Source organism: Citrus clementina, unplaced genomic scaffold (genome assembly GCF_000493195.1).
Source record: "Citrus clementina cultivar Clemenules unplaced genomic scaffold, Citrus_clementina_v1.0 scaffold_2, whole genome shotgun sequence".
Taxonomy (NCBI): domain Eukaryota; kingdom Viridiplantae; phylum Streptophyta; class Magnoliopsida; order Sapindales; family Rutaceae; genus Citrus; species Citrus x clementina.
This window is the reverse complement of record NW_006262688.1, coordinates 24029192-24044280: the sequence shown is the minus strand read 5'-3', so window position 1 is coordinate 24044280 and position 15089 is coordinate 24029192. Positions and strand designations below refer to the sequence as shown.

The following is a 15089-nucleotide window of genomic DNA, read 5'->3' as shown; positions in this document are numbered from 1 at the left end:
TCTGTTCTTCAGTGGATGTAGGCCATCTCCAGGCCGAACCACTATAAACTGTTGTTCTTAGCTTGCTGGTTTTTGAGTTGTTTTTGCAGATTAGTTGCTGTTTCTATATCAATTATCAGAGAGTTTAAAAAGGTCTTGGGGATTCTTGGTTGACTGATTCCCATCAAGATTCAACGAAGCTGTTGTAAGAGAAATCAAGAGCGTAAAGACCACTCAAACGACATATTTAGAGTGGAATTTCCCGTCAACTGATTGTTTGAAACTGGATAGGAATGGATAAACACTGATGATGGAAATGGGAGTGGTCTTTATAGCTTATTAAAACTTAGGTCTAAAGTATTCATTTTAGACCATGGAAGAACAAAGAGATCCTGCTCGAAGCCTGTCAACAGATTGTGAGAAAAGTTCAAATATTCCAAACTATTTATCCTTACATTTAACAACCGTTGAGGTACCTGGCCAGCTATCTTGTTGGAGGAAAGATCCAGAGATATCAATTGATCTTAGTTGCCCAAAAAATATGGGAACTCGCTAAGGTATCATGAATTGAACCCTATTATAGTGAAATTTGGCAAATTGGTATTGACAGTGGTTCCAGTGAGCAATGACAACTTGTTTTACGAGAGAACTAATGTTGTTAAAGATTCCAAATTAAGAAAGACCATGTTTAGATCCCCTGTGCCACTCAAATTGTTGTCGGAAAGGTCAAGCGCTTGAAGGTTCCTTAACTCAAAGATAGAGCTAGGAACAGAGCCTTCCAATTAATTCTCCGCTAAGCACAGAATGTGCAATTGGGTTAGCTTTCTAATTTCAACTAGAATATGCCCTGTCAGTTTATTATGTTCTAAGTACAGGGTTGATAATTTGCTAAGGTTGAACAAGCAAAACGGGATTGGACCAGATAACTGGTTAAGAGCCAAATTTAATTAAGTTGTGTTAGATTCGAGAGCAGACCTAAGATCTCACCAGTTAAATAATTCAGCAGCAAAAGGTTACCAAGTGAATCTGGAACTTTGCCTGAGAAGTTGCATGAAATGATTTCTAGCGTTTTCAAAGACAAAGTTTTCCCAGGAAAACAGGCAACTCACCCGAAAAATCATTACGAGAAAGGTATAGATCGTTGAGTTTAGTGAGATTACCAAGTGAAGGGAGAAAGTTCTCCTGAAAATGAGCAACCTCTAATACCCAAGGAATATATGGGTTCAAGATTTTCTATTGAATCTGGAATCTTACCTGAAAATCTCGTATGTGAAATTCTCAAATTTACAAGTACTGCTATTATGAAATTCTGGCAAATATCCGGTGAGACAGTGATCATACGTCAGAGCGAGAAATGCAAGTTTGGGTAATTGGAAAATCTCTGCAGGGAATTCACCTTGCTATAGCCAATCAGGGAGAGATAAGAAAACAAGGATGATAAATTTGCCAATGCATAAGGAACTGCAGAAACAGTATTGACTTGTCCAAGGTGAAGTACTTTCAGGTTGGCTAACTTCTCAGCTAGATTTGCTAGACTCGGGCCTTGGAGCTTCAAATGAAAATTATTAAATGATATATCAAGACTCTCCAAGTTGGAGAGCTCCAGCAACTCTGCTGGTATTTGACCAAAAAACGAAGGATTAGAGAGAGCTGTTAGTCTTGACAGATTCTTGATTTCTGAAGGGATTTCAGAAAAATTGAAGTGGTTATTGGACAGAACAAGCCATTCAAGATGGACAAGTTGAAAGAGGCTGCTGCTAGAGTTGATAGAACCATAGAGGCAACTGCTTGTGAGATCAAGCCTGATCACATGGCCATTGTCTTCGTTACATTTGATGCCGTCCCATAAGCACCCTATTTTCTTCTTCCTGGCTCCATGATGCAACCTTTGGATAAGCTGAAGGATAATCATCAAAAGAACACTGAACGACGGTAAGGCTTTGCTTGAATTGTGTTAAGGAAGCTCATGCTGCAGTCAAAGGATCAGCTCAGTCAGCACGTGTGAGTCAAAGCAGAAATCAGCAGAGTCTGTTAAGAAGCTTTGCCAGCTCAGCAAGTTTGTTGTAGCATGCTTTTCATTCTGTTTTGTAGTTAAGCTTACTTAATAAGTTTAGCTCTCTTATTCTAGTTTTAGTATATAAGCTAATATTGATTTACTTTGGTTTGTAATCGAGAATTATATGAAATAAAACTTCAGAGTATTCCTTTCATTTTCTTAGTTCCCAAACACACTTTACAGTTGCAAATCTTAACTTTCAAACATGGTATCAGAGCCAAACAGAGCAAGCTCTAGTAATCAACAAATGAATTCCAGAAATATAACAACAGCAAATATAAGTCAGATCAATTTTTCATTCAACACTCCGATCAAGTTAGATAGATCCAATTATCTGCTTTGGCGATCACAAGTGCTAGCATCGATCAGAGGAAATCGATTGGAAGGCTTCATAGATGGAACCAAACCAGCACCAGAAGAAAAGTTACTACTCGCTAGAGCTGATGGATCTGCTCAAGAAATCGATAATCCAGAATATCAAAATTGGAGGTCACAGGATCAAACCTTACTTGGATGGCTATTATCAGCAATCAATGAAGGTAATCTTAGTCTTGTTATTAATTGTGTAAGCTCGTTTGATGCATGGAAAACCTTAGAAAAGAAGTTTGGAGTTCAATCTGAAGCTAGAGTACTTCAGCTTAGATATGAGTTGAATACAATAAAGAAAGAGGCATTAAGCATTGAAGATTACTGTATTAAGATGAAATCCATTGCTGATAAACTCACTAGTGCTGGTAGTCCAATAACAGAGAAAGATCTGATGTTAACAATTCTGAATGGATTAGGATCAGGCTATCGTGATATAGCAACCTTCATAACTGGTTCTAAAATGGAATTTGATGATGCTTATGCATTGTTGTTAACACATGAAACCAGGCTTGAACAAGAACAGGATGATAAGAATATGTTTAATGCAAACTATGCTTATGCTAACACATGTTATCCTAGAGCTTTCTATGGTCAAGCTAGAGGTAATTTCAGAAGAGGTGGATATTTTGGTGGTAGTTTTGGCAATATTGGTAATAGAACTCATGGATTTGGAAGAGGAAATTTTGGTCCACAAAGAGTGTTTAATGGAAACTTCAGGGGTGGAAATGGCAGAGGACAGTTTCCTGGTCAAAATAGTGCTCATAATTTTTCTTCTCAATCACCGAGAAATATGTCTCCATTCACTAGAAATTGTTTTGTTGGAATGAATGGATCAACAGGATCTACTGGAGCTATGGAAGAAACCACTTGTCAGATCTGTTTCAAAGCTGGTCATACAGCTGACATCTGCTGGCATAGATTTATAGAAGACTATACTCCTACCCCAAGAAATTTTAATAAAGGAAAAGGGCCAAGATCTGCATACTTTGCTAATTTTGAGAGTTTCAATTCACATCCCAGCTGTGAAGAATATGATTGTTTCAACTATATGCCACCAAACTTTCATCCTACTTCTGGAGCTTATCCTTATTCTGGAGGTGATGCTTACAATTCTGGAGCTGCATATATGGCAAATTTTGAAGGAGTTGCTGATGATGGCTGGTATTTGGATAGTGGAGCTACTCACCACTTAACAAATAATATGGAAAATCTGCAGCTCAGAGAGGAGTATAAAGGTAATGATCAGCTCATCATTGGAAATGGTAAAGGGTTATCTATCTCTCATGTTGGACATGCTTTCTTATCATTTAGAGTTTCAAACTGTCATTCTTCACATCCTGTTATAGCACTTAAAGACATGTTATTTGTTCCTTCAATAACTAAAAATTTGTTAAGCATTTCTAAACTCACCTCTGATAATCCTCTCTCTGTTGAATTCTGTGGAAATTTTTGTTTTGTAAAGGACATGAAGGGACAGGTTCTTCTGCAGGGTTCTGCTGAGAAAGGTCTCTACAAGCTGCTATTGAAACCTAAGTCTCAGTCTTCCTCCCCTACATCTCATCTGTCACAATCTCAGATAAATAAGCCAGTTTCTATGCTGTCAATTTCAAATGTTTCTTCTGTTCATCAAAATTGTAGTGCTTTTACTACAACTTGTAATAACTCATTCTCAAATGGTTGTAATCAAAAACCTGATGATCTGACCTTATTGCATAGAAGGTTTGGTCATCCAAATTCAGCAATATTGATGCATTTGCTTAAGTCTCTTCTAAAACTCTTTCATCTTCTCTCTGTGATGCTTGTCAATTAGGAAAGACTCATAAACAACATTTTCCCATTACTGAAACTAAAAGTACACAAGTTCTGGAACTGGTATATACTGACATTTGGGGGCCTTCACCTACTGTTTCTAGGAATGGGTACAAATATTATATCAGTTTTGTGGATGACTACAGTAGATACACTTGGATTTACCCTCTCAAGCTTAAGTCAGATGCTTTTGCAGTCTTTAAACTTTTTAAACTCCAAGTAGAAAACCAGTTCAGTGCTAAAGTCAAGATGTTGCAATCTGACTGGGGGGGAGAATATAGAGTGTTCACTGATTTCTTGAATCAAAATGGGATCATATTTCGACATTCATGTCCATATACTCACCATCAGAATGGTTTGGTTGAGAGAAAGCATAGACATATAGTATAATTGGGATTGACATTATTAGCTCAAGCTGATCTGCCCTTTAGGTTTTGGTGGGATGCTATTCACACTGCAGTTTATCACATAAATAGATTGCCTACCCCTGTGCTAAAGTTTGTGTCTCCCTATGAGAAATTATTTAAACACAAACCAGATTACAGCTTCTTAAAATGTTTTGGTTGCCTTTGTTATCCATATTTGAGGGATTTTAACAAGCATAAGTTTGATTTTCATACAAGAAAATGCATCTTTATTGGATACAGCCCATCTCATAAAGGTTACAAGTGTTTGACAAGTTCAGGAAAGGTTCATATACTTAGACATGTGATCTTTGATGAAACTACATTTCCTTATCTGACCAACAACATCTTTTCTTCTGAAAATACATCCTCATCTGAAATTCCTGTGTCATCTTTCACTCAGCAACAAATCTTTCATCTATCAACACTTTCTACCTCTGATAGTAGTCTTGAAGAAAATTTCTCAGCAGACTCAGCAAGCAGTGAACAGGTATCTTCATCATCTTTACATACAAATATTTTACATCATGAGATACCTAATCATTCTTTAATAGAAACTTCACCACCTCACATAGCTTCCCAACAACAGTTTGAGCCACAAATTACTATCCCTGATGCCTTAAACACAAACCAGACTCAGAAACCTTTTCACCAAATGATTACCAGATCCAAATCTGGTATCTTCAAGCCAAAATTATATACAGCAGCTTTAGTCAATAAAGAACCTGATACAGTCCAAGAAGCTCTCAGTGATAAGAACTGGCATCAAGCCATGAGTGATGAGTATGAGGCTCTAATCAGGAATGAGACTTGGTTATTAGTTCCATCTTCATCTGAACACAAAGTTGTAGGCAATAAGTGGGTGTTTAGAGTCAAACAAAACAGTGATGGAAGCATAGCTAAGTATAAAGCTCGGTTAGTTGCAAAAGGTTTTCAACAAACAGAGGGTGTAGATTATTTTGAAACATTCAGTCCTGTTGTGAAATCTTCTACAGTGAGAATTGTGTTGAGTTTAGCTGCAATGCATAAATGGACAATTAGGCAAGTGGATGTAAATAATGCATTCTTAAATGGGGAGTTGATAGAAGATGTTTATATGTGTCAGCCTGAGGGGTTTGTTGATCTGCAGAAGCCTAGCTATGTCTGCAAACTTAAGAAGGCTTTATATGGCTTAAAACAAGCTCCAAGAGCTTGGTATGATAAGTTGAGAGATAGTCTAGTTATCAAGTGGGGATTCAGAAAATCAAGAGCTGATACATCCTTGTTCTGTAAAGGAAAACAGGGCTCAATAATTTTTGTTTTGATATATGTTGATGATATACTGATCACAGGTCCTAATAGTGCTGAGCTGGAGCAATTTATTTTGGAATTCAGTCAAGTGTTTGCTCTGAAAGACTTGGGGAAACTGTCGTATTTTCTTGGTATAGAAGTCTCTTATGCTGCAGATAATATTTACCTGTCTCAGAGAAAATATATCAGGGATCTGTTGAGTAAAGCTGATATGTTAGAGTGTAAAGGGTGTGACACTCCAATGGTGACAGGAGTAAAGCTCCAGAAAGAAGCTAAGGGTCATTTGGGTCAGTATGTTGAAGATCCTACTGGTTACAGAAGTCTTGTTGGAGGGTTGCAGTATTTAGTCCTAACAAGACCAGAAATAGCTTATGCAGTACACAAGCTAAGTCAGTATGTGTCAGCACCTACACTTCAACATATCCTTGCATGCAAAAGAGTTCTTAGATATCTAAAGGAGACTGAAGATTTTGGTTTAAAGTTTTCCACAGAAGGAGAAATGAAGCTCTCAGGTTACACTGATGCAGATTGGGCTTGTGACATTGATGACAGGAAATCAACAGGTGCTTATTGCATTTATTTGGGAAGTAACTTGATATCTTGGTCATCCAAGAAACAGTCAGTGGTTGCTAGGTCCAGTGCAGAGAGTGAGTACAGAGCCCTTGCAGCTGCAAGTGCAGAAATCTCATGGATTCAGTCACTGTTTGATGAACTTGGTATTGCATGTTCCTCCCTTCCTATGATCTGGTGTGATAATGTCAGTGCAATAGAACTAGCTAAGAATCCTGTCTATCATTCAAGAACAAAACATATTGAATTAGACATGCACTTCATTAGAGATAAAGTCTTAGCCAAAGAACTGGAAATCAGATACATTCCCAGTGAAGAACAGATTGCAGACATCTTGACTAAGCCACTCACTTTTATCCATTTCAATTATTTTCGAGCCAAACTCAATGTGCAAACATGCCCCTTGAGTTTGAGGGGGGCTGTTAAGGAAGCTCATGCTGCAGTCAAAGGATCAGCTCAGTCAGCACGTGTGAGTCAAAGCAGAAATCAGCAGAGTCTGTTAAGAAGCTTTGCCAGCTCAGCAAGTTTGTTGTAGCATGCTTTTCATTCTGTTTTGTAGTTAAGCTTACTTAATAAGTTTAGCTCTCTTATTCTAGTTTTAGTATATAAGCTAATATTGATTTACTTTGGTTTGTAATCGAGAATTATATGAAATAAAACTTCAGAGTATTCCTTTCATTTTCTTAGTTCCCAAACACACTTTACAGTTGCAAATCTTAACTTTCAAACAAATTGCAATAAGGCAGAACGCTCTGTTGGGATTATGTGCTCTTTTAAAGCATATTAATTTATTTTCTGATAAATTTACAAGGATGATAAATTTGCCAATGCATGAGGAACTCTAGAAGCAGTATCGACTTGTCCAAGGTGAAGTACTTTGAGGTTGGCTAACTTTTCAGCTAGATTTGCTAGACTCGGGATTTGGAGCTTCAAATGAAAATTATTAAATGATAGATCAAGACTCTCCAACTAGCTCTCTCGGCTGGTATTTGACCAGAAAACGAAGAATTAGAGAGAGAAAGAGAGAGCTGTTAGTCTTGACAGGTTCTTGATTTCTGAAGGGATTTCAGAAAAGTTGAAGTGGTTTTTGGAGAGAACAAACCATTCTAGACGGACAAGTTGAAAGAGGCTGCTGCTAGAATTGATAGAACCATAGGGGCAACTGCTTGTGAGATCAAGCCTGATCACATGATTAGTGTCTTCATTGCATTTGATGCCGTCCCATAAGCAGCAGTCCCTATTTTCTTCTTCCTGGTTCCATGATTCCACTTTGGAATAAGCTGAAGGATAATCATCAAAAGAACACTGAACAAAGGTAAGGCTTTGCTTGAATTGCAACAAGACAGAACGCAAGGGTAAGCTGAAACATTGAGAGCAGAACAAGTTGTGCATTAAAAATAAGAATAACCGCATAATTTCTTATTAAACATAATTCCTTTTAAAACTCTCTATGATAGGCAGGCTGGAGGATTCTATTTTGAGGGTCGTGCATAGAATCGAGATGTTTTTATAGGTCGTGCGAAATGTGATGTTACTGGGAGTAACTCACAATCAGATCTTCTTTTGTCTATACTATTAAGAGGAGATAGCATCAACCCAAATGGCTTTTGAGTATTGACCCCTAAACTTGATTTGAGCAAAATTATGGCATCCATCACCTACATGGCGTTCTTTTAAGTAAGTTTTACGTTCTTTCTATGTGTTGTATCTAGAGAACCAGGAAAAATAAAAAATGTGTTGGAATAGAGAGCATTGTCTTGGGTTCAAAAGAAAGCTAATCACGTAAGCGGTCTGTTTTTTTTTTTTTTTGTTAGTATAGTTCTGTGAATTTGGCAAAATCGATTTGTACAAAAACATGAAAACAAGCGCTTTGTACAAAACATTATATAAATTAAGAAAAAAGTTATGGAGGACAAAATTGAAAGATTACATTAAAAAAAAAAGAAAAAGAAAAAGAAAACCAATCCCAGCCTTTCTTCCTTGCCGGCTATTAACCATGCTTTTGTCTATGTTGATCACACAATCTTGTTGTGGTTATTTCATTTTTACAGTCTTAACCAGTACTTTCATTGTGAGTTTTTTTTTAAGTGTTAAACCGTCTAAAGTACTTTTAATTATATTTGATAATTGTATTTCATTCTTTTATAACATAACTATAAAAAATTATTTATTAAAATAATTATACAAATTTTTAAAAAAACTCTAGTTGACAATCAAACAACTCAAATATTTTTGGTAATTATTTTTTTTGGGTAATGTAAAAGCTTTAATTAAATAATTTCTATTTGAAAAGTTTTACAAAATGCAGCTAAAATCCCAAGCAAATTCTACATGTAAACACACATGTTTAATATATTTTTATGTTTCAACAACTTGATTAAAGGTATTTCTATTTCAAATTACTTTTATGCCACTTCTAGCATTGTGATTGAGTTTTGATGATAATTAATATTTACCAGTTTTGATGATAGTTAATATTTATCAATTATATTTTTGGCACATATTTGATGACTAATGATTTTTTTTACAGTAGTTATATGGCACCCCATGTAATAGCTTGATGCTTCAAAAAGTTGATTATTGTTAGAGAACTCTTTGAGAGATTAATCTGTAATTTTAAGCGATTCTTCAACTAAGTTCGGGGTTGTCCCCCCCCCCCCCCCCCCCAAAAAAAAGAGAATATATGGAAATTATGAAAAGTAAAATACAAAAAGTTCCCAGACCTTTGTACTGATGCCAAAATCGCTGATATATCGTCAATTATATGATTTTTTTCCAAATCATATCCTTTCAAGTTTTGAAAAAGAGAATGCTGCATTAATCTTGTACAACTATTATCTTAAATTGTGTTAATTAAATACATGATCCTTCAATCAAATAAGGTACTGAATAAAAAATAAGAAAGAAGCAGCAGCCAATATGAATGCCGTGGTGGAGGAAAAATTGCCAAGAACCATTAAATTGTTAGCCTGCTTGCACTGACAATATAGTCCATATACAATAATAAAACGTTTATTAAACTTCGAAGAAAAGAAGGAAAAAGAAACTTAAAAGCACAATAAAGCAGCCCCTTCATACAAGAAAAAGAAAAAAGGTTAATTACATCCGTTGCCTATGTCTCTCGACTCTCCTCCTCCTCCCATTAGCTTTCGGTTGCAGGTGAAAAGTCTTGGCGAGCCATTCATACTTTCTTGTACTGAAGATGTGCCCAAGAATCACTCCTATTATTGTCCCACTTGCATATCCAATCACAACTGTCTTCCAACCAAATGCAAATACAGATTCTGAGTGCGGATCTTCTTCTGGTGGTGAAGCCTCGGAGTTGTCACATTTTTTTGACAAAGGTCCTCCACACAACCCTGGATTTCCGTCAAATGAACTCTTCCCAAATGTGTCGAACTGTTTCCCTCGTGGTATTGGCCCTGTGAGCAGGTTATCCGACACATCAAAGAATTCAAGTGACGTCAGCTCTGAGAGTTGTTGAGGAATATTTCCTGAGAGCATGTTACTGGAGAGGTCCATTGACTCTATCGCCGTTAGGTTACTCAAAGATGATGGAATGCGCCCTTGGGGATTGTTGTTGGAAAGGTCGAGATTTCGAAGCCCCTTTAAATTAGCAATTGATGTTGGAATCTCTCCTACAAAACTGTTGTTGGAGAGAATAATTGCTGTGATCAGATTTGAGAGCTTCTCATATTCCAATTCTGTGCCTTTGTTACTCATTGTCAGTGAGTAATCAAAAAAGCCAAAATAGGTAGATGTAGGATAACAGCTTGGCCTTAGTGTATCAAACACAATTCCTTTTAAAACTTTCTATGATAGGAAGGCTGGAGGATTTTGTTTGGAGGGTCAGGCATAGAATTGAGATGTTTTTATAGGCGGCGCCAAATGTGATGTTACTGGGATTAATTCACAATCAAATCTTCTTTTAGGATTAAAAAATTTTAGGCTCTTTCTGAGTGTCGTATTCTTCCTATTCGGCTATTGACCATGCTTTTGTCTGTACTATCAAGAGGAGATAGCATCAACCCAAATGGCTTTTGAGAATTCACCCCCAAACTTGGTTGGAACAAAATTATTAAACGTACAAAGGTTGCTTAAGAAAATTAAATATGGGATTGTGCTGGGCATCTATCAACCACATGGCGTTCTTTTAAGTAAATTTTAGGTTCTTTCTATGAGTTGTATCTAGAGATTTGGAAGAAGAACAAAAAAAAAAAAACGTTGGTTTGTGGATGCGGGAGTTGGAATAGAGAGCCATTGTCATGGGTTCAAAATAAAGCTAGTCACGAAAATGGTCCTTTTTTGTTAGTATAATTCGGTGAATTTGGCAAAATCGATTTGTACAAACACATGAAAACAAGCGCTTGGTCCAGAACATCATATAAATTAAGAAAAAAAGTTAGGAAAATTATCTTTGAACCACTTTTATTTTATCGTATGTATATTTAATCATTAAAAAATTTTAAATTATTTTTTTCACTATCTTATTTCTAAACTTATATCAATTGATCACTTTTACATTAAAAATAATCATTTTACCCCTAAATGAATTAAAAGATTATTTTATTCTAGAAAATTTTAAAAAATAAAAAAGTATATCTATAGGAATACCTTTAAATTCAATAAAACAAATAAATCCCAAAATCTTAGATGATAATTTTTAAATGAAATTATAATTATAAAAAATTAACACCTTGCAATCATAATTTTTTGTAATTATAATTTCATTTAATTTTTATAATTAAATTAGGTATAGGGAAGTTTACCAAAATTAACATGGAGAGAAAAACTCCCTATAATTATTGTAAACTTCCCTATAATTAATATTAAGAAACTTCTCTATAGAAATTGAATGAAATTATAATTACAAAATATTAACATGATAATTTTTAAATGAAATTGTAATTATAAAAAATTAACATATTAGATTTGAGATTTATTTATTTTATTAAAATCAGGGGTATTCTTGTAATTATAATTTTTTAATTTTTTAAAATATTGTATAATAAAATAGTTGTTTAATTCATTTAAGGGTAAAATGATCATTTTATAGTGTCAAAGTAGTTTATTGATAAAAACTTAAAAATAAAGGTGGAGTGAAGAACATGCCAAAATTTTGAGGTGATTGGATATACATATGACAAAACAAAAGTGGTGTAGAGATAATTTCTGAAAAAATTATATAGATATATTATTATGGAGGATAAAATTGAAAGATTACATTTAAAAAAAGAAAAGAAAAAGAAAACCAATCCAGCGTTTCTCCCTTGCCGGCTATTAACCATGCTTTTTGTCTACACTGAATTATGATTATCCCTGACCCCTGACCACATGGATTCGTTAATTTTAATTGTCAATGGCGTGCGCCAGAATTAAGTAATAAGTAAGAGCTGGAGACAAATTATGAAGTTGATCACATACTCTTATTGTGGTACTTCCACTCGTCCATAATGTTAACCAGAAATTATCCTAAATCACGATAGTTTCAGTTTAAATTAAGGCTGCTAAATTTCTTAGAAAACGTTTATTAATAATAAAATACAATAATAAAACGTTTATTAAACTTCGAAGAAAAGAAGGAAAAAGAAATTTAAAGCACAACAAAACAGCCCCTTCGTAAAAGAAAAAGAAAAACGGTTAATTACATCAGTTGTCTGTGTCTCCCGACTCTCCTCCTCCTCCCATTAGATTTCGGTTGCAGTCGAAAGGTCTTGGCAAGCCATTCATACTTTCTTGTGCTGAAGCTGTGCCCAAGTACCACTCCTAATACTGTCCCACTTGCATATCCGATCAGAACTGTCTTCCAGCCAAATGCAAACACAGATTCTGAGTGCGGATCTTCTTCTGGTGGTGAAGCCTCGGAGTTTTCACATTTTTTTGACAAAGGTCCCCCACACAACCCTGGATTTCCATCAAATGAACTCTTCAAAAATGTGTCGAACTGTTTCCCTCGTGGTATTGGCCCTGTGAGCAGGTTATCTGACACATTAAAGACTGCAAGGAATGTGAGCTCTGAGAGTTGTTGAGGAATATTTCCTGAAAGCATGTTACTGGAGAGGTCCATTGACTCTATCGCCGTTAGGTTACTCAAAGATGATGGAATGCGGCCCTGGAGATTGTTGTTGGAAAGATTGAGATTTCGAAGCCCCTTTAAATTAGCAATTGATGTTGGAATCTCTCCTACAAAACTGTTGTTGGAGAGAATAATTGCTGTGATCAGATTTGAGAGCTTCTCATATTCCAATTCTGTGCCTTTGTTACTCATTGTCATTGAGTAATCAAAAAAGCCAAAATAGGTAGATACAGGATAACCGCGTGGATTTAGTGTATCATGCATATATGTTAGGTTACTTGCATTGACATATTTCATAGAATTCCAACAATCGAAGTGCTTCGACGGAAGAATGCCTCCAAATCTGTTGTGAGAGAGATCAATGATGCGGAGCTTCGAAAAATCAAAAGCTGTTCGAGGTTCCTTTATTTCTCCGTGAAAGTTATTGGATTTCAAGACAAGAACCTCTAACTCTGGAAGAGTTCCCAGCCAGGAAGGGAAGACATCAGTGATTTGGTTATTCCCAAGATGGACAAATTTGAGCTTCACACAATTTGCCAGTGATTTCGGGATTCTCCCACGCAATGAATTGTTGCTTAAATCAATCATAGCCAGATTTGTTCCTTTCGTGAAGGTCTGAGGAATGCTTCCCTGAAAGTTGTTACTTTGCAATTTTAATACTGACAACTCAACACTGAAATTGCCCAAACATTCAGGAAGCATGCCACTTAAGTTGTTGTGAGACAAATCAAGAGCATGAAGACCATTCAAACTGCATATTGATGGTGGAATTTCCCCGGTCAGCTGATTGTTTGAAATGAGATATGAAAAAATTGACGCTGATGGAATTGGGAGTGGTCCTTGCAGCTTATTAAACCTAAGGTCTAGGGCTCTAAGATAATTCCATGGAAGAACACGGAGATTGTGCTCGAAGTCCATCAATCGATTGTAAGAAAGGTTCAAATATTCCAAACTATTTGTACCTGCACTGAACAACCATTCAGGTATTTTTCCATCTATCTTGTTAGAGGAAAGATCCAGTGACATCAATTGGTCTTGGTTGTGCAAAAAAGATGGGAACTCGCTAAGGTTGCATGATCTCAATCCTATTATCTTAAATTTCTGCATATTGGTACTAGAAGTGGTTCTAGTGAGCAGTGACATTTTATTTGACGAGAGAACTAATGCTCGTAAACGTTTGAAGCTAAGAAGGAACATGTTTAGATCCACTGTGCCGCTGAGATTGTTGAAGGAAAGGTCAAGCCTTTCAAGATTCCTCAGCTCAAAGATAGAGCTTGGAACAGAGCCTTCCAATTGATTCGATGATAATTGCAGATACTGCAGTTGAGTTCGGTTACTAATTTCAACTGGGATGTGATCACTCAGTTGATTAAACCCCAAGTCAAGAAAAGACAGTTTTTTTAGGTTCATCAACCAATATGGGATTGGACCAGTTAATTGGTTTTCACTCAAATCTAAATCAGTAAGTTGTGTTAGGTTGGAGATCCCAAACGGGATCTCACTATTTAAGTTGCAGTAGGGAAAGTTCAAAGAAGTGAGTTGGTTAAGATTAGTGAGCCAAGACAATGAACTAGACATTGGACCAGAAAAATTGCTATCTGAAATTGTCAATGAATCAAGTTGGGTAAGATTACCAAGGGAAGCCTGAAGTGTACCAGGGAAATTGAATGAGCTAATTTCTAGAGTGTTCAAAGAAGCAAGATTTCCAATGGAGGTAGGCAACTCATTCGAAAATCCATTACCACCAGAAAGGTATAGATTTTCGAGCTTGGTAAGGTTACCAAGTGAAGATGGAATTTTTCCTTTAAAGGAGCATTCTCTAATATCCAAGTAAGATAACGATTGAAGATTTTCTATTGAATCTGGAATCTTACCTGAAAATCTCGTGGCTGAAAGTCTCAAATCTTCAAGGGGACTGCTTTTCTGGAATTGTGGCAAATATCCAGTAAGATCTCCATTGTACACCAGACCAAGGAATTGAAGGTTGGGTAACTGGAATATCCCTGGGGGAAATTCACCTTGCAAACCGCATCCACTGAGAGACAAGATACGCAAAGAAGATAAATTTGCCAAAGTGTGAGGAACTGTTGAAGAAATGTGGACATTGATAAGATTGAGTACTTTCAGGTTGGTTAAATTTTCAGCTAGAGTTGCTAGACCTGGCTTTTGGAGCTTAAGAAAAAAATTATCAAAATTATTAAATGATAGATCAAGGACCTCTAAATTGGAAAGCTCTAGCAACTCTGCCGGTATTTGACCAGAAAAATAAGACTCAGAGAGATTTAAATGGGTCAGCCTTGAAAAGTTTAAGATTTCAGAAGGGATTTCAGAGAAATTGAAGTTGTTATCGAAGAGACTAAGCCGTTGCAGATGGACAAGCTGAAAGAGACTGCTGGTAGAGTTGATAGAACCATAGAGGCAACTGCTAGCAAGATCGAGCTCCACAACATGGCCAGTGTCTTCATTGCATTTGACACCGTCCCATGAGCAGCAGTCCCTATCTTTTTCATCCAGCTTCCATGATGCAACCTTGGGG

The 15089-nt window shown here is 36.2% G+C and overlaps 1 protein-coding gene across 1 annotated transcript in view; it reads right to left on the bottom strand.

The window, feature by feature from the left end:
* Positions 1 to 12121: 12121 nt before the first annotated feature.
* The window catches only part of LOC18052050 (receptor-like protein 9DC3), a 5551-nt gene continuing 2583 nt past the window's right edge, over positions 12122 to 15089 (bottom strand). The window contains exon 2 of the mRNA XM_006447717.2: positions 12122 to 15082. Within this exon, the coding sequence (XP_006447780.2) occupies positions 12122 to 15082 (2961 nt within the window). The remainder of the gene's footprint in view (positions 15083 to 15089) is intronic.